We start from the raw sequence: 16,891 nt of genomic DNA, 5'->3' as shown, positions 1-16,891 counted from the left end.
GGCGGGCAGGCGGCGTGGGGACGGTCCACGGCAGACGTGCACGGGGTCCGGTGGAGGAGGGGCCCGGTCCTCGGGCGGTGCGCGGTGGACGTGGTGCACGGGGCTTCTGCTTTGCTGTATGTTGCCTGTAGCCTGTAGGCAGCCGTCGCGTGTTCTTTTGCCTTTTTTGCTTTGCTTGCCGGACGGGGCCGGGGGTGGAAATCTGGCACGACTGCCAAAGCAAGTGGAAGGTGGCGCGAGCTGTGATTTTTCGTCCCTTGTTGGTGTACTCCCAAAGTAGGCCGACCAACCAGAGAGAAAACACACCAGTTGTTTGATTCTCAAATTGTCCTACACATACGTCAATATGTTCTTGGTTTGACCAGACTAGCATCATTAAGTTTGCTCCAACAGAAGATTGTATTATTAAGTTTGCTCCAAGACAAAGATTGACATGATATGGCCTCCTAGACTACAGTTAGATCGTTTATTTACTTTATATTATATTTTTATATTATAGAATGACCATAGTTATTATATAGCATATTTGATAATAGATCTCCATTTTAATATATTCATCAGCAGTAGGTCGAGTGCATCAATTCTAAGTGTAAGGTAGGGGATGCTTGTCCAACCTTTCTAAGATTGAAGGGGGAACTTTTTGGCAATCATAACTTTAACAAAAATAGAGCGGATGGTATAGCACGTGTTGTTGAAATAGTCTTGCATCAACTGGTCGTTGTTGGCTTTATCATCTCGGCCAACATATATAGACCTGATGTTGCGTCCTTTGCTTTCTTCCTCATCTCATTGAAGTCCCAGAGACAATCTTTTATCGTAATGATATCGATAATCTCAATCATCTTAATATCTGAGCTCGAGAGAGATATGATTGTAATGATTTAGTCGAGTAAGAGTAAATGTGAATGGACTCAAACACCTTCTATGTTTTAAACCAAATTCTAGAATTTTGTTTTTTTAGTTTAAAACGACACAAACCAATCAGAAATTGTTGTATAGCAACAAATGATTGGTATCGATCGATCAAAATCGACATCAACCAATTCTCTATCAAAATCAGCATCAACCAATTCTCTAGCAGGCAGGTCGATACCAATCAATCCGGTTATCGATCGGGTCAACTGGTCGAAAGCGCAGACCAGTTGACATTTAGACCAACCGGGCAATAACGACTGCCATGTCATCCGTCGACGCCGATGTTAGTGGGACCCAGCCTAAACATTTCAGCATATGCTAGTATCACAGGGACATCCAGTTTGTTTTCGCAAGAGTTTACAGCCTTAGTTTGAAGGGTGATGAGTATATATGGCATCAGAAGCCATACCAAGCAGTACAACAATGATAAGATTTATTGGCGAGCGTATATCATGACAACATGTATACGTATATGCGACTGCGGATCATGGTTTTTGTTTTCCCTTGAGTAGCCTAGGAGGTGGATGCGGCGGCGGCCTCCAGCAGCTGCTTCACCTTGGTGATGTAGTCGGCCATTGCTTCGTCCTTGGATTTCCCTTCAACAGCCTTCCAAGCATCCCATTTGGCTCTCTCTTTCAGGCTGAAGATGCCAGGACGACCTAGCAGAGACAGAACAGCTAGGTTCAGAGTAGAGTGACGAGATTATTGGAACTAATACTTGTAGAAAACATCCCGAGCAGCAGCAGGCAGGAGATTGGAGATCGACGAGACCAAAAAAAAACGCAAACGTACCGGTGCTGACGTCGCCGACGGTGGCCTGCTTGTAGAGGCCGTAGAGGACGAGCTTGCTCTCGTTCGTCGTGGTGGCAGGCAGGGTCTTGGCCTTCTCGGCGTGCTCCTCGAACTCCTCCTGCCAAAATCAGAGAGAAGGCTAGCAAACGCAACCCATAAAAGCAAGGATCGGATGGCGTTGCCGGCATCGACGGCGATGCGCTACCGTCTCGTTGGCTCTGGATGGAACCTGAACCACGGACTCCATCCATACATCAGCGACGACGCTGGGCGGTACCATCCCACCTAATCCAGAGAGACTGAGCTTGTTGCCACCAAGCAAGCAACAACCGAACCGGCCGGCGACGGCGAGGTCACAAATTAAACCACACAGCAGGTTTTGCTCCACAACCCAAACACGGCACTTGTTCGAAGATGCAGGTAGAGATACAAATACAGAGCGGCGAGAGAAGCCGTACCTGCAGACCCATGGCGACGAGACGGCGCTGCTCTTGGACGGGGCGGGGAAGTCCGAGCTGATGCGCTCGCCCTCTTGTTTATATCTATCCACTGTTTTGTCCGTGGGCCCGCCCCCCCTCGCTTCCCGCGTTACTGCTTGCTCTTCTTGCGTCTTTTGTTTCTCCTCCGGCTTGGATTTTATCGCGGGGCTGAGCTTGCACTCCGAGTGCTCCAAGGCCTTTCCTTTTCTTTTAACGCAGCATGTATACTTATCATACTCCCTCCGGTTTCTTATTAGTTGTCGTTTAGGACAACAACACGGTCTCCAAAATATAACTTTGACCAATGTTTTTCGTTAAAATACAAATAAACTCTTAATACATTTATACTTTTATAAAAGTACTTTTTATGATAAATTTATGCATATAAATATTAGGTTCTAAAACTAAATAACAAAATAGTTATTTGTAGTCAAAATTTTATAAGTTTGACTCGAACATTATCCAAAATGACAACTAATAGGAAACCGGAGGGAATATTTACGATAACGTAACATGAACATCTTCCAAAGAATAAACCCGCATAAATCTACTATTGCTAGACACATCGTTTATTACTTAAAAAAACAATACCGCTAGATTTAATAATAAATCTATAAAACACAAGTATCTGCGCAGTTAAGTTGAGATCTTAAATCCATATATTTCACCAAAACCGAGCACTGGATTGTAGAAATCAGAACACACAATCATGTCCTCTTACATTGTCACTCACATCCCACAAAGAATAACGAGCAAAACGAATTCTCCAAGAGTCCAAGTCTGACGAAATTCTGTCTATTTTACATCTCTACCTCTACCCCTAATCCTACTTAGCAAAACTTATCCCACCCTCCTCGCAGTGCTGAGGGTGGATGCGGCCTAAAACAGACCAATATGACCATGCAAGCTCTCAAGACTGTCACCAGGGAAAAGGTTGATCGCCATTCAGCTACATAACGGTGTCCTGATGCACCCCATTTACCAGCTGCGTTGTCATGCCTCCACGGGACGGCTCCTGGCGACTTCCTGGTCTCCTTGCCTCCCTTGCCGAGCGCGAGACCTAGCTCTGCTCTGTCCGTTTGCCTGAGCTAAACGCTGTTTCCTTAGAATCCTTCTGCGGAGATGCTCATCTCTTTCTACCGCCCGTGCAACGGCTTTCGCGAGCCTGGACTCGACTGTTTCCCACGACACAAGCTTCTCCAGAATCGCAGAAACATAGTCAGCCCTTCGATCCTGTAAGAATGAAACGGAAACTAAACACGTCAGAGAAAAATGTGCTGTTCAACTACCGGCAAACTTCAAGCATCGTTCTCCACGTCTAACCTCGTAATCCAGATAGTATGCATGCTGTCCCCGGAAGTGAAGATAATTGTTAGTAAAGATGTAAACTTTATGAAAACGAAAGGAAAGGAAAAGTACAATGTCAAAACTATACCTCCCAAACATCAATCGCGAGGAGTGGCTGCCAAAGAAACAGATTCGTGAGACTCATGTAGATACATGAACTCATGGTGATACGAGGGGGGGAGAGGGAGTTGTGGAGTTGATACTCACAGAGTGGCCCCAGACAAGAGGGTTGATGGCATTTGGAGTCTTTGAGATCACCAGCCTACCATGGTTGTCCGATGGGATGGGGCTTCTCGATTTCACATAAGGCAACCCGCTTCCTTTGTCTACAACCAGTAAAAAGAAAAGATTTATGCTCATCTGACCAACATGTGCGACTTACAGAGTAGAGAAAATTCCTGGTATGCCATCAGATTTTATACTCATCCCTTGTGTGCCACTGAGTGGCATATAGGTATATTTTTTGGTGTCTATGACATGTGGGGCCAGTGTCATATAAGGAATGAGTATATTTTCCAGTGGCATACAGGGAATTGGCCCGCTACAGAGTACGTAGAACAGTGAAGGCAAGAGGCATGGTCGTCAGCATCACTTACAGGAAAGCCAAACCCATCCAGAACCGAACTGAGTTAGTGCAGCATCCATGAATTGCCGGATCATACCCTCGTGGGAGCCAAAGTCTCTATTGATAAACTTCAGGAGCCGTTCCGGTGGCTTGCCCCCGCCACCAGGTTTCATGGATCGCCAATAGAAATCATGGTTCCATACCTGAAAACATGGCCAAGAGTTAGCTACTGGCAGCATACGCAAGTAAGCATAGATGCGCAGCAGGCGATGGCCAAATGGTACCTGTGCGGCATGGAAGAAGGGAGGATGGGGCTGCTCCCTGCCCTCATTGAAGGAGGCGAGCATCATCTGCCCCAGCGACATGCCTTCCCACTCGCTGCCACCGATCATGCCATTGAGCCGGTCCACGTGAATCTGCTGGTGAACTCCCCAGTGCTGCTCCACCGTCTCCTTGCTTATGTATGGCTCCAGAGCATCCTACATTACCGTCCCGGCGGCTATCTGTCATTCCATTCACTACTAATCTTAGCAGATCGACACTGAGTACATACCAAAGGATAAGGAAGTGGCTGCTGCTTTATCCACTCAACATCCTCAGGCAGCGAAGACTCCAGTTCATCTTCGGTACCAACATCAGCATCAATGGCGTCATCAGCTGCATCCTCAAGGTCTTCTCCATCGTCGGTAACGTCACCATCGACGCTGTCATCCTCGGTCACAACGTCCACCTTATTGGCACAACGAAATATTGGGCAATTCCGTGTCCTCGTCCCCTCCCCCTGATCAAAAGGATTCACTCAATCACATCAAATTAGCCTTGCAGTTAAGTCAGGAGACCTCCTTGGCAAAAGAAAAATGGTACAACTTGACATGAAGCTAATAATTAGTTAGCTAAAAAATTGCTACTGGAATTAGCTAGCTAACAAAAAGAGAGCTAACTATTAACTAATTTACTAAAAATACCTAATAGTTAAACTATTAGCTAGGATGTTTAGATGTCTTCAACTAATTTTAGCCACTAACTATTAGTTCTAGTGCATTCAAACACCCCCCTCTGCTTCGGCAGACAGAGTTGCAAATATACTAAATAGCGCACAGATAACGAAACAAAGACAAGTACCTCCCGATTCGAAGCTACCAAGTAATGGAATGGCAAGGGGAGGTAGGAGGGACGGGGAAGACGAAAACTCTCACCTCGGCGCCTCCTCTCCGCAGGAGGACGAGTCGGGGGCCAAACCGCCGGGAGTCGCCGCCGGCGCGCAGGGAGCAGGACGCGACGCCAGAGGAGGCGACGAGACCGAGAGAAATGGCGCCCCCCACTGCCACTGCCACCAGCGCGGTGGACGCCATGGACGCGCTACGCCTGAGGGCTTCCGACTTGGGTTTCGAGCGAGGCAAAGTTAAGATGTGGCAGAGCCGCAGAGGGCCGGCCGGAGGGGATAAGCGCGGCCGCGGAGCGGATTGCCTCAAACGGACCTCGGATTTGGGCCTCGCTTTAGCTTTGCGGCCGATTCGTGGCACGTATCTCATCCAGCGGCCCATTTGACTGCCCAGAAGTGCAGCCGTCTCGTGAAGGCGTATACTAGAAAGTACGCTTCTTCCACGTCGGAGGCGTCAACATCTAAGCTGAAAGGCTGAAAGACTCTGAATAACCTGAGCGGGTGAGCATGAACCTTGAAGCATGCGTGAAGACAACAAAAACCTGCACTGCGCATATTATTGTAAGAAAGAAGAAGCATCTCCGGATCCTCCCGTCGAATATTCATGTCAGACGAAGACCCAATCATAAACCGTGACTATTGGAAACGTACTATAATATTATATCCTTTTTATTTGTCCGGAATAACGCAGGCAGAGAGAGGCAAGCACGCGCGTGACGACCACCCCTGAACCCGTCAGCGACACCGTCAAAGATCTGAAAGCAAGTTGCAGTTTGGCACTCCGGCGACGCCATGAAGGGGGGTTTAAAGAAATGCGGGCCCCTCTGTTCTGAGGTCAGGCGACGGGTGCGGTCGCCATCGCCGGGGGGCGATGCCGCGTCCGCGTGCGCGCCGGCGGCAGAATCCGCCCTTGCGCCTGGACAGGAGCTATTGGGCCTACGGCTGCTGCAAAGATTGGCGAGGTAGTGTCTAGTGTGGTGCGGTTTTGGTGTAGAATACTTGCTGTGTGATCGTGGCTGATGCTGACAGACCAACTAATCCGGGTTGTTTATTGTTAGACACAGGCAGCCAGGGATGTATCTGGACGGACTGACGACGGAGATCTCGGTTGATTGTCCTGGTCAAACACTCTTTGTTTCTGTAAATGGAAGTTGGATAGGAAACACAAAGGTCAGTGTCAGTGAAAACCATATGCAAATTCGTGTGAATCCATCACCATGCCCCTTCTTCAGGCCCTTTTTGGTGGTTGATCCCTGATCGGAGGGGATTGGATTCATTGGGGAAAAAACAAGGTTTGTTTGGTGATCAGAGAATTGAAGTGGGAAAATTCTCTTGCTATTCAATTATCTGGTAAGAAGATTTCTTCACATGGATCCCCTCCAATTTTCTGGTCATTCAGTTGGTTTAGAGAAAAGGTAGAGAAGGTACAGTTTTTGCCGTGTTAACTAGCCAGTAAATTCGTGTTTGACTGCTGCAGCTAGAGGAGCATGACGAAACACAACCTTTTTTTCCAGATGTTTTGTTTTTTGATTGGATGGGAAAAAAATTCGTTTGTGAGATTTGCAGTTTCGCAAGAAATTCGAAAAGGAACCGTTGTCAGGATCAGCAGAAGCTTCCAAAGCAACACTTTTTTTCCTGTAAAAACTATGTCAACAATTAAACATGACGAGAGGAGCCAGTTTACCTTACCAGTAATACAGAGACATGATTTGGCGAGAGGTCCATGTTAGGGAAGGGAGGCTCCAAACCGGCGCTTTTCAGCCTTGCGTCAGTGTTTTATATATATGATTCAAATATGTCGCTGTAATGCCGAGTAAATCTATGGGCACTTATTAGACTGGCCATCCACTTCCTCCAATTGCTGCATCATGTTAGATGCTGTCAGTGTCAAAACACCTAGGACCAAGCTGCTGCAAATTAATCCTTGGACTAGGAATTCTGAGACGTGTTGTTGAATTCAAGCAGTGTACTGCTTTTCTGTTCATACATACACCTAATATAGGCCGCTTGTGCGTGTTCATTGGCGCGAAAGTGGCCAAATTCTTCACTGGCCGATTTTTCCACTGATGAGACAAAATGAGGAGAACGGAATCTTTGCCTCCGATGAAGGGAAAGATACCTGCCATCACTTTGTTTAGTCCCAGCTAGCTAGTGCCACACTCAACTAGTACATGTCTTCTGTGCTTGAACTCTTCTGCCAGGCACTATTTTTGTAAGGTTATTTGGTGCTTTAGGTGGGATTCTATTTTATATTATCTCATATGTTTCATTGCTTCTGTTGCTTGAATTTCAAGCGATTGTCCTTAGTAGCCCTGCTACTGCAACACTACTAAAGACAGCTTCTTGTGACTCCCGTTATCAATCTGGTCAATCGTTGCACCAGGAGAGGGGAGGGTGAGCTGAGAGGGGTTTCATGGAGATGGAGGGCAGAGGCCTGTCTGATTTGTTCAGGAACACCAGCGAGGAGATCTTCCTCAAGGCAGTGATGGAGAACTCGATGGGAGTAGCAGCAGCGCCAAGCATGGAGATGCTGGGGTTCAAGAACACGTCGCGAAGTCTCAGAGAAGACAGCGAGGAGCTGTTCAACAACTGGCTTATGAATGGAGAGGCAAGAATTCTGAAATTTTCCTGTCGTTTCTTCTTTTCTGCGAGCATGAAGATGAAATAGCTCATGCTTCAGAAGATATGGTCCCTTTTGCTGGGGATCACTCACTTCTATCATTTCGGAAAGTACATAGTGGATATTCTGTAAGCTATATGAATACTAAAGTGCCACTGACTATGTTGACTAATCTCTTACTCAGAATCTGTCACCTAAATGTATGGCTGCTTATTTGCAGATCCCTGGATTTGGGTCAGTGAACAATCACCCTCGACAACCATCTAGGTAGGATGCTGGTAAATGATGCAGAATTAACTAAATTTTCTAGATCTGTAAATATACACCAGTGAAAAAAATGTTTACGTAGGTGGAGAGAACACCTCAAAACAAAGATAATAAATTTAATTGAAACAAATCTAAAAAGGCTATCTGAACTCATATGCCTCAGATACTAAATAGATTGTGTTATCTATTTTAAAGAGAAAAAATGACTTTAAGAAAGCATATAAAGGTACACGTATTACCCAATTAAAGGTTGGAAATGCATGGAAGGTCTACTCCTACTATGATCAACTTTTATGATTTGTTTAACTGTAATTCCTAACTCACAAAGTGTTGCCCAAAACTATGCAGGTTGTCATCAGAAGCCGCAGGCCTTCCGAATCAACAGCATGACATTGCTCAACAAAGTTTTCTCACTGACAACTTGGTTCCACAGAATTTAACAATTCCTTCTGTCGAATATCCAAATAACCACAACCAGCAATCACTCAAGTACTGTATTTATACACCAACATCACCTTCCACAGTTTCTGAAAAAATAAAATTGCATTCTACTTTATGATCTATGTACTATAAGTTTTATTGACCTTGCTCTTTTGCCATAACAGAAATGCAGCAGAGAAGGGAATGCAAGCCAGTGACCTACTTCTAGCAAAAGTTAGTCATCTTCACAATCCAGTTGATGCTATATTCACAAATTTGTATATGAGTAAAAGGCAGTAGCTTTTCTCATTTTATCCATTTGTAGGCCTGGTTCCACAGCACTCAACCAATGACTAGAAGTCGTTCGTCAGAGTTAAGGCAGGACCTTCTGATTCCATGTGCGCTATTACCTTCCCGCATGAAATATATGGTTCTTGCCTCAGTTTTCTTGGTCATATTTGCAGGAGGAGGTATGCTGCGATGCAAACTAATATGGCACCAATAACAATAGGAAGCATTGAAACACCTAACCAATTAAAACAAGATTTTACAAACACAACAAACATCACACCAATGAGCAACACACTTGTTCATACACCAAAGTTTGTATCTCCTTCAAGTTCATCAACATCCCCTCTGGATAATCCACATGTGGCAGCACAAGATACTGTTACCTCAGTGGTGAGCATGCTCAAGGACACACTTGAGCGCAAGAAGCTTGGTAGCCATGCTAACAAAGACACCTCAGCAGGCAATTCTTTTGGATTCTATGACACTCAGCAGTTTCAACAAAACATTCTTGGAGGAACAGATTTCTTTCCCATAGTGACAACTGCCCAAGTTCAGGATTCCCTGATGCTTCCCAAGGTTGACAGGCCCATGGAACCAAACAATGGTAACTTCGTTGCTCCTGCAAACCAGGTTTGGTTCAGTGCAGCTTCTCGAGAGCCTTCACACAGTGGATCGTCTACTGCTATGACTACTCATTCAGCTGGATTTGAAATGTGTGATGAGCTACCTCCTGCAGCGCAAGCGATGAGTGTTTGTGAGAGCACCAGAAAAAATGCTGCAAATGGAACAACCGACTGCAAATCAAAAGGCAAAGGTATAATTCTGTCAATACATATATCCTTGAGTTAAGCAAAGCTTTACTTGGCCTGGCATAGATACTTATAGCCACAACATGGATGTGAGAACACTTGATCTTTTCTCTTATAATGATGTCATTGTTATCATGCCATGGGAAAATAACATTGTGTTTATTTGTTCAAACTGCAGAGTATAGAGAGAGGGTACAAAAGGATAATTTGAAAGATGGGAGGAAGGTAAGTTCAACTAATACTTCTGGAGCATAAAAAAACTACTCTGTCGAATTATTTTAATATGAATCATTTTCTCGTTTGCAGAAAGCAGCCCTAACTCGAATAGGATCCATTTCATCTGAACAAGCAGGTATATCCAGAAGATGACTTATTTTTAGGCACTAAATACTTAGCATATGGTGATTTCTCAAAACAATTACTCACCCTAAACACATGTTCATAAGGTTTTTTTTTGGGGGGGGGGAGGGGGAGACTTGAAATATATGAAATTGTCGTGCGCAGATGTGCTTGTGCCAAATGAACAATTGTTTAGCATATCATATACTACTGTACAGTTTCTTCTTAATCACCAAACAATCTAATTAGTTAACTCTGCAGCTGATAATGGAGATCCTACAAAGAAGCGCAGGGTTGAGCGCTCACGCAAGTATGTGATGATTCTCCCTTATTTCAGAAAAAAAATACATTGTCCTTGAACAATGAGTTATAATTATCATACAGTATGTGATGTTCCATTACATTCTTACGGTTCAGAATGGCAGAAGCAAAGGAAAGAAGTTCCACACCAGTAATACCATCTGATATGCAAGCCGTACTTAAACGCTGTGAAACCCTAGAGAAGGAGGTCCGATCACTAAAACTTAACCTGTCTTTCATGAACAGGTGGGTACACTGTCGCAAGGACACAAGTTTCCAAGAAAAATTCTTGTCAAGTAATCATAAGCCACCTTTGTAAACCGAGTTGATTAAATGTTTATAAACACGATTACAGGAAAGATTCAGAACAGACCAAGCAGATCGAGGAGCTTCAGAAGCAAAACGAGGATTTGGCCGAAGAGAAGGAGCGGCTGGTGGAAGAGATCGAAAGGATTGTCTCTGACCCCAACACATGACCGCCCAATCATTTCTGACATTTTTTTATATACTAATAGAATTAGACTTGAAATGGTCCTAGATACAAATACACATACACAATCCAGCAGGGGGCAGCAAGAATTAAGTGCTGGCCTAAATGTACCATTCTTTCCTTGTTTTCACAAGTGTAACGTATACGAATATCAACAAGCAAAGGGATCAGGGATTACAGTTTATTTCCTGCAGCATGTTGGCCTCATGGGTATCAATCAGAACATGCGTGTGATATGAATGTGGAGTATGTGTGTTATGTGTATCTAGTTGCAACCAATAAAAACAGAACATGACATGCGGGTAATCGTTATTTCAGTAGTAGATTTGAACAAAACTCAGCAGTCTTAATTAGATTGAAAATCGCAAAGCGAAGACACCTACGGTTTTTCCCTAAAGACCATCTTAAAAAAAGGAAAAGAAGAGACTGGAAAAAAAAACAATCTCCTTGGTCCTTGCTGACTCCATCGGTCACTCCAATGCGATGCGAGCCCATCAACCTTTTCGCTCACCAGCAGCCGCTGCTGCGGCCGCAATGGCCACTCGTTCCAGTTCTTTGGCGTCGGCCAGCCACGGCCGCCGCCTCAACGCCGCCGTATCTTCAACGTCACCGGCGGCATCCGACGAGGTGCCATCGAAGGTGCCGTCGAACGGCGCCTCGCAGAAGGCCATCGTGGCCACGAGCCTATCCACCGGCCGCTTCTTCGTCTTCGCGGCTGCGGCCAGCCTCGCCGGGGCCTCGGGGACGTTCGTTGCGCAGGCGCGGCCTCCGACAGCGGCACCTGGCGACAGAGCCCAGGCGCCGTCGAACGGCGCCTCGCAGAAGGCCATCATGGCCGCGACCCTCTCCATCGGCCACTTGGCGGCCAGCAACGCCAACCTCGACGGCGCAGCCTTGGGAACGTTGGATGAGGATGGGCTGTTCCCGGCGGCAAGCGACGACGCAGCCGAGGTGCGGTCGAACGGTGCCTCGCTGAAGGCCACCATGGCAATGAGGCTCTCCATCTCCATCGCCGCTACCTCGAGTCTGTTCGATTGGTTTTGGTCGGGGATGAGATGCTGGCGGCAGGCGGCGTCTATATATATATGGACGCCTCAATATCGATGTCGTTCGGAGTCCGACGCAGGCAGAGGTGTAACGGAAACAGACATTTGGTTGTTGAGATTTTCTTGTAGATTAGATGGGAGCTGTATCTCCAACACTTTAATTTCTGTTAGTCGAGGATAATCTCCAACGCTATACGCATGTTTTGCTACCATTATCTGCAACTCTGTATGCAGCTATATAATGCAGCCATCGTGACCCAACACCTGACACTCCCATCTTTTGGGACCGTTGGATCCAATTTAGGTTCTATTACTAGAAGTAGGCGGTGGAAAACAAGTCGAACCTCGGCTCATCAGTCAACTAATGAGAGTCAAGTAATGAGTCGAGCTCTCGCCTCACTCCTCTCGTGAACCTAAAAAATCGGCTCGACTCGGCTCATCGAGCCAGCGAGCCGTGAGCCTTACCACGTAAACTCATCCTCTAAATTATAATATAAAAATTTTAAAAGTAATTTAAACAATATATTTAATCATGATCTATATACTAGCATGTGAACATTCTCATAAATTCCACAAAACAGAAGATGTTAAATTATTTTTCAATTTCCCTAGCATGAGAGTCTCGGTTAAGTAGTTAATGATTCAAGCACGAGAAATAAGGCAGGCCCAAAAATGTGACATGTTCATAAAATTTGAAGGATCAACATTGAGACAACCATCAATCCAATTCCATCAAGATATAACCCTCATCTCTCCCCCGCGACCCGTCGCCTCCAGCTTCCCCCTCCCTTCGTATCATCGTCGTCGCTGTCAATCCTTCCTCTCCTTTTCTTCGAGATCATAGTGTTAGTACGAACTATATACTAGTAATATTGAATAATAAATATGGAACCAAAACCAACGAACAAGTGCCAGAATAATGCCAAAACTAGTAGAGGTATGTGTTGTAAACTTCTATTTAGTAAAATTTGATATAAAATAATTAGACGCTCATCAACCATTTCTAGTTTTTTTAACTGTTAACGGAGGGAGGGGCTCCCACATGAATTTCAATGATTCAATGACTTCATTTTTAAGGAAACGACGGAAAACCTTTTCATATTTGTGGCAGGCCACAGATTATAGGCAGTTGCAAGCACATCACAGCAAGTACTTTAGCGACAAGAAGGAAAAGAAAGCAAACACAACACGAATAGACTTGATGTGAGTAGGACAACGACAACCGAATTCCTGAAGACCTCATCATCAAACAATGTACTCGTCGGCTAGCCCAAACCAATGTAAACAACATCATCCGTCGTAGCAACGCCACACAGTTGTCTTCCTCCATTTCACACAACAAGAGGAGGAATCCTTGAAAGGATGAGGGACCACCCAACTGAGAGAGGACTAAGAGTGAGGGAGCACCCCAGTTGAAGCTTGCCAAAGAACAACCATCTTTCTTGAAGTTGATGACGAGCACCCCATAGACAGCACATCCAGGCACCATAAACTACCATCCAACGCCCTTAAAGGGGATGAAGCCTCTAAAGAGAGTGTGAGATAATGGGTCCACCTGGCATAAGATTGATGTCACTACCAACAGGAGACGGATGACGAAGCAGAGGTGTCAATGGTCACGCAACCAAGAGCCACGACCATTATCGCCCGCAAGGCCAAGACCAATAGGGAAAAACACACATAAGCAACCATCAGGCGAGCATATACGATAGTGCGAAGGTAGGACACCTTCCCGTGCACCCAGCGCGGTGCTTTTACTGCACAAATATCACCTTTACACATATTGTCGGCGTTTCGACCCCCGGGGGGGGTCCCTGGACCCCCAGCCCAGATGGGTTGGCGCGAGATGGAACACAAGGGAGAAACGCGGCTCGTATTATCTCGCACTAGGGGGGTGTGCTCGTAGTAGGGGTTACAAGCGTTCGCGAGAGAGAGAGAGAGTGAGCCTGTTCGTTAGCTCGTTCCCCCACACCTCCTCCCGCATGAAGGCCCTGGACCTCCCTTCTATAGATGCAAGGAGAGGGTCCAGATGTACAATGGGGGGTGTAGCTAGGCGCTAACGTGTATGGCAGGGAAGTGTCTTAGCCCTGTGTACATGCCAACGTGGTTGTCAGAGAGGTGCTAGAGCCCTGTGTACGCGGTAACATGGCCGTCGGAGAAGTGCCTGAGCCCTGTAGAAGCACAACTGTCGGTGCTGCTGGAATTTTGCTGACGTCTCCTTGCTTCCATAGGGGGTTGAGAACCACCGTCGTCATGAACGCACGTGGGGAGCCATCATTACTTGTTACCGGGGCGAGCCAGATGGGACGCCGGTCTTGTTCCCCCATAGCCTGAGCTAGCTAGGGGTAGGATAATGATGTATCCCCCGTGGCGCGGTCGGTCCGAGCCCAAGGTCGGGCGAGGCGGAGACTTCTCCTGAGGCCGAGGCCGGGGTCGGGCGAGGATGCGATTCCTCCCGAGGCCGAGGTTGAGGCCGAGCCCTGGGGTCGGGCGAGGCGGAGACCACCTTTCGAGGCCGAGGTTGAGGCCGAGCCCTGGGGTCAGGCGAGGCGGAGACCTCCTCCCGAGGCCGAGGCCTAAGGTCGGGCGAGGCGGAGCTTCCTGTTGCGCCTGAGGCTGAACTTGCTGTTGTCAGCCTTGCCCGGGTGGCTGGCACAATAGTCGGAGCAGGGTGAGCGGCGCTGTTTTCCTATCAGATCGGTCAGTGAAAGGGTGAAGTGACTGCGGTCACTTTGACCTTGCCGACTGAGGCGCACGTGTCAGGATAAGGTGTCAGGCGATCCTCGCATTGAATGCGACTGCGATACGGTCGGTTGGAGAGGCGATTTGGTCAAGATTGCTTCTCGACGAAGCCTGCCCGAGCTGGGCCTCGAGCGAGCCGAGGGTGCGCCCATTGCCTGAGGAGGCCCTCGGGCGAGGCGTGAATTCGTCTAGGACTACTGTTCCCGCCCGAGGTCAGGGTCGGGCGAGGCGAGATTGCGTCCCTTGGTTGGCGAGGCCTTGACCTGAACCGTGCCCATCAGTCTTTGCGGTTTGTGCTGAGAGTGGTTACCAGCCATGTGTAGGAGTGTTGGGGGTACCCCTAATTACGGTACCCGACAGTAGCCCCCGAGCCTCGAAGGGAGTGTTGGTACTCGCTTGGAGGCTTTGCCGCACTTTTTTGCGAGGGGACCGGCCTTTCTCGGTTATACTTTGTTCCGGTGGGTGCGCGCGAGCGCACCCGCCGGGTGTAGCCCCCGAGGCCTCGGAGGAGTGGTTTGACTCCTCTGAGGTCTTAATGCTTTTTGTGATGCCTTGGCCGGCCTGGTTGTTCCCTCATGCGACCTGATTGTAGCCCGGGTGCATGGTCAGGTTCCGAGTTTTTAGGCTGGTTTGTTGACGCTGTCAACGGTTTGGCCGTAGCCGGATTGCGAGAGCAGCCCCCGAGCCTCTGCACGGAGCGAGAGGACGATCAAGGACTGTCTCGACTTTTATTATACGCCCCTTCGTCGCCTTTCCGCAAGGAGGAAGGGGGGGAAAGCGCCATGTTGCCCTCGGAGGGCGCCGAACATGGTGTCTCCAGTGAGTTGCTAACGGGTGATCCGAGTGGACGCCCGTGCCCCGTTCGATAAGGGTTGGCTAGTGGCCTAGAGGCGCGCTCCAAAAGTACCTGCAGGTGATTTGTCGGACCCGGACCCGTTCGATAGGGTCCGAGGGTCGATGCCTCCCTCTGGTGGGATTCCGTTACAAAATCGCTCCTGCTGGTCTCGAAAATATCCTAGGGTACCTCGGGAGCGTAGCCCGAGCCTCGGCCATGTAACGGACGTACCAGAGTCATCCCTCACTCTGCGTGCTCTGGGGCGGTTGTCGAACCCTTCCGAGGGGCCAGCCTTCGAACCCCTGATCAGTAGTGGGCGCGGAGCCCGAATGCTCTGGGGCGGCTGTCGAACCCTTCCGAGGGGCCAGCCTTCGAACCCCCTGATCAGTAGTGGGCGCGGAGCCCGAGTGCTCTGGGGCGGCTATCAAACCCTTCCGAGGGGCCAGCCTTCGAACCCCTGATCAGTAGGAGGGCTCAGGGCCCGCTTCCTTCGCGGAGAAGGATCCCTTTCGAAATATCCCCTTTCCCGGTCCCTGTTAACAAGAGAGAGAAAGGGGAAGAGGAAAAGGATGTGAATTTAAATAGTGTGGCGCACCTTTTTTGACGCGGTCATCATGGCGGAGGTGAAACGATGCCCGCTTCACCTGCCAAAGGTGTCGCTTGCCCTGCCGAGGAGTTAATGCGACGGGACAGGCGATTCGCGAGGCGGCCGTGTGCGCGGGTCGTTCGAGGAACGGAACACAGGCGCGTCGTCTTCACGCAGTGGGAGAGGGCCCCCCTGCCGCTTCAGGAGGGGACGCGAGCCTGCAGGCGATTTGACCGCTGCTTCCGCTCGTCTGCTGCCACCATTACTGCCGGTCCACTTTTGGCCACATCAACTGTCGCGCCTCCTCCCGCGGCTAACTGACCCGTGATCGTTGTGCTCGATTGGCACTGTTGGGTCATGCGCATGGCTGCCTCGAGTCGCAGCACCGGTTTCGCAGTCGAGAAGGCGCGACATTGGCGCGAGTGGCGGTGCGGTTTCTTGCACGCAGTAACCGTTGTGCCGGTTGCGAGACATGCAGGCCCAGGCCTTCACGCTGGCCCACCAGACGCGATGAAGCCGAAAGGGTGCACAACCGTGGTGCGGTTGCACGCCTCCTGCATGGCGGTCCGCCCTTTCGCCCGCTGGTTTCGGCGAGAATGGGGGAACGCTTATAACTGCGGGGTGGTTACCTGCTTCACGTGCAGTGGTTTGGCTTCTTCCGTTTTTGGTCAGCCCGCATGACGTGTGGGACCCAGCCCCCACGCCGGAGGGTGGGAACCCTGGAGCTCGTCGGTGGAGACTTTGCTCGCGACGCTTGAGGATGCGAGTGGGGAGTGCCGCCTTTAAAAAGGGGTCGATCCCCCGGGCGGTAGCCATGTCTTCGCACTCCCCTCATGCATCGCGCCCTTCCACCTTTCGAGCCCCGGATGGGGAGCACCCGCGTTGC

The 16,891-nt window shown here is 48.6% G+C and overlaps 4 protein-coding genes across 12 annotated transcripts; 1 reads left to right on the top strand and 3 right to left on the bottom strand.

Annotated features, from left to right (window-relative positions):
• Window positions 1-1,232: 1,232 nt before the first annotated feature.
• LOC100281027 (uncharacterized) lies at window positions 1,233-2,312 on the bottom strand. Its single transcript, NM_001153946.2, has 3 exons — window positions 2,166-2,312; window positions 1,708-1,825; window positions 1,233-1,574 (listed from the first exon to the last, which is right to left on the bottom strand). The coding sequence occupies exons 1-3, from the start codon at window positions 2,175-2,177 to the stop codon at window positions 1,429-1,431; spliced, it is 276 nt and encodes a 91-aa protein (NP_001147418.1). The 5' UTR covers window positions 2,178-2,312; the 3' UTR covers window positions 1,233-1,428.
• A 539-nt stretch (window positions 2,313-2,851) lies between these two features.
• On the bottom strand, window positions 2,852-5,509 carry LOC100274012 (superoxide dismutase). The gene is made up of 8 exons (NM_001279630.2): window positions 5,295-5,509; window positions 4,652-4,879; window positions 4,383-4,577; window positions 4,130-4,301; window positions 3,741-3,859; window positions 3,622-3,648; window positions 3,510-3,533; window positions 2,852-3,419 (listed from the first exon to the last, which is right to left on the bottom strand). The coding sequence occupies exons 1-8, from the start codon at window positions 5,448-5,450 to the stop codon at window positions 3,180-3,182; spliced, it is 1,161 nt and encodes a 386-aa protein (NP_001266559.2). The 5' UTR covers window positions 5,451-5,509; the 3' UTR covers window positions 2,852-3,179.
• Window positions 5,171-11,031, top strand: LOC100383490 (uncharacterized). 9 transcript variants are annotated; one of them, NM_001362087.1, is made up of 14 exons: window positions 5,959-6,222; window positions 6,319-6,430; window positions 6,493-6,610; window positions 7,644-7,868; window positions 8,101-8,147; window positions 8,496-8,636; window positions 8,753-8,801; window positions 8,893-8,945; window positions 9,032-9,672; window positions 9,846-9,892; window positions 9,974-10,019; window positions 10,268-10,316; window positions 10,424-10,552; window positions 10,662-10,963. In NM_001362087.1, the coding sequence occupies exons 4-14, from the start codon at window positions 7,674-7,676 to the stop codon at window positions 10,780-10,782; spliced, it is 1,518 nt and encodes a 505-aa protein (NP_001349016.1). In that variant the 5' UTR covers window positions 5,959-6,222; window positions 6,319-6,430; window positions 6,493-6,610; window positions 7,644-7,673; the 3' UTR covers window positions 10,783-10,963. The 9 variants fall into 9 exon arrangements, 8 of the variants coding, with proteins under 8 accessions (XP_035818249.1, XP_035818247.1, XP_035818250.1 ...); XM_035962356.1 differs by adding an exon at window positions 5,171-5,821 and having other exon boundaries at window positions 5,952-6,222; window positions 6,325-7,868; window positions 10,662-10,992; XM_035962354.1 differs by adding an exon at window positions 5,787-5,821 and having other exon boundaries at window positions 5,952-6,222; window positions 6,319-7,868; window positions 10,662-10,992.
• A 64-nt stretch (window positions 11,032-11,095) lies between these two features.
• On the bottom strand, window positions 11,096-11,848 carry LOC100276407 (uncharacterized). Its single transcript, NM_001150210.2, is given in 1 exon segment — window positions 11,096-11,848. A coding segment is annotated over 1 exon segment (510 nt). The 5' UTR covers window positions 11,801-11,848; the 3' UTR covers window positions 11,096-11,290.
• Window positions 11,849-16,891: the final 5,043 nt, after the last annotated feature.

This window comes from Zea mays, chromosome 9 (genome assembly GCF_902167145.1).
Source record: "Zea mays cultivar B73 chromosome 9, Zm-B73-REFERENCE-NAM-5.0, whole genome shotgun sequence".
Taxonomy (NCBI): domain Eukaryota; kingdom Viridiplantae; phylum Streptophyta; class Magnoliopsida; order Poales; family Poaceae; genus Zea; species Zea mays.
The sequence above is the reverse complement of the archived record's forward strand: the minus strand, read 5'-3'. Positions and strand labels throughout refer to the sequence as shown.

What these genes read in the sequence shown, in the direction of transcription:
- LOC100281027 (NM_001153946.2), bottom strand. An exon ending in CGTCGGCGACGTCAGCACCG is followed by an intron (nt 1,575 to 1,707) that starts GTACGTTTGCGT and finishes TGTCTCTGCTAG; the next exon opens with GTCGTCCTGGCATCTTCAGC.
- LOC100274012 (NM_001279630.2), bottom strand. Translation starts at nt 5,450, where the DNA reads ATGGCGTCCACCGCGCTGGTGGCAGTGGCAGTGGGGGGCGCCATTTCT. An exon ending in CCTTCTTCCATGCCGCACAG is followed by an intron (nt 4,302 to 4,382) that starts GTACCATTTGGC and finishes CCATGTTTTCAG; the next exon opens with GTATGGAACCATGATTTCTA. An exon ending in CTCTTGTCTGGGGCCACTCT is followed by an intron (nt 3,649 to 3,740) that starts GTGAGTATCAAC and finishes TTTCTTTGGCAG; the next exon opens with CCACTCCTCGCGATTGATGT.
- LOC100383490 (XM_035962356.1), top strand. Translation starts at nt 7,674, where the DNA reads ATGGAGATGGAGGGCAGAGGCCTGTCTGATTTGTTCAGGAACACCAGC. An exon ending in ACTGGCTTATGAATGGAGAG is followed by an intron (nt 7,869 to 8,100) that starts GCAAGAATTCTG and finishes GCTTATTTGCAG; the next exon opens with ATCCCTGGATTTGGGTCAGT. An exon ending in AGTCGTTCGTCAGAGTTAAG is followed by an intron (nt 8,946 to 9,031) that starts GCAGGACCTTCT and finishes TCATATTTGCAG; the next exon opens with GAGGAGGTATGCTGCGATGC.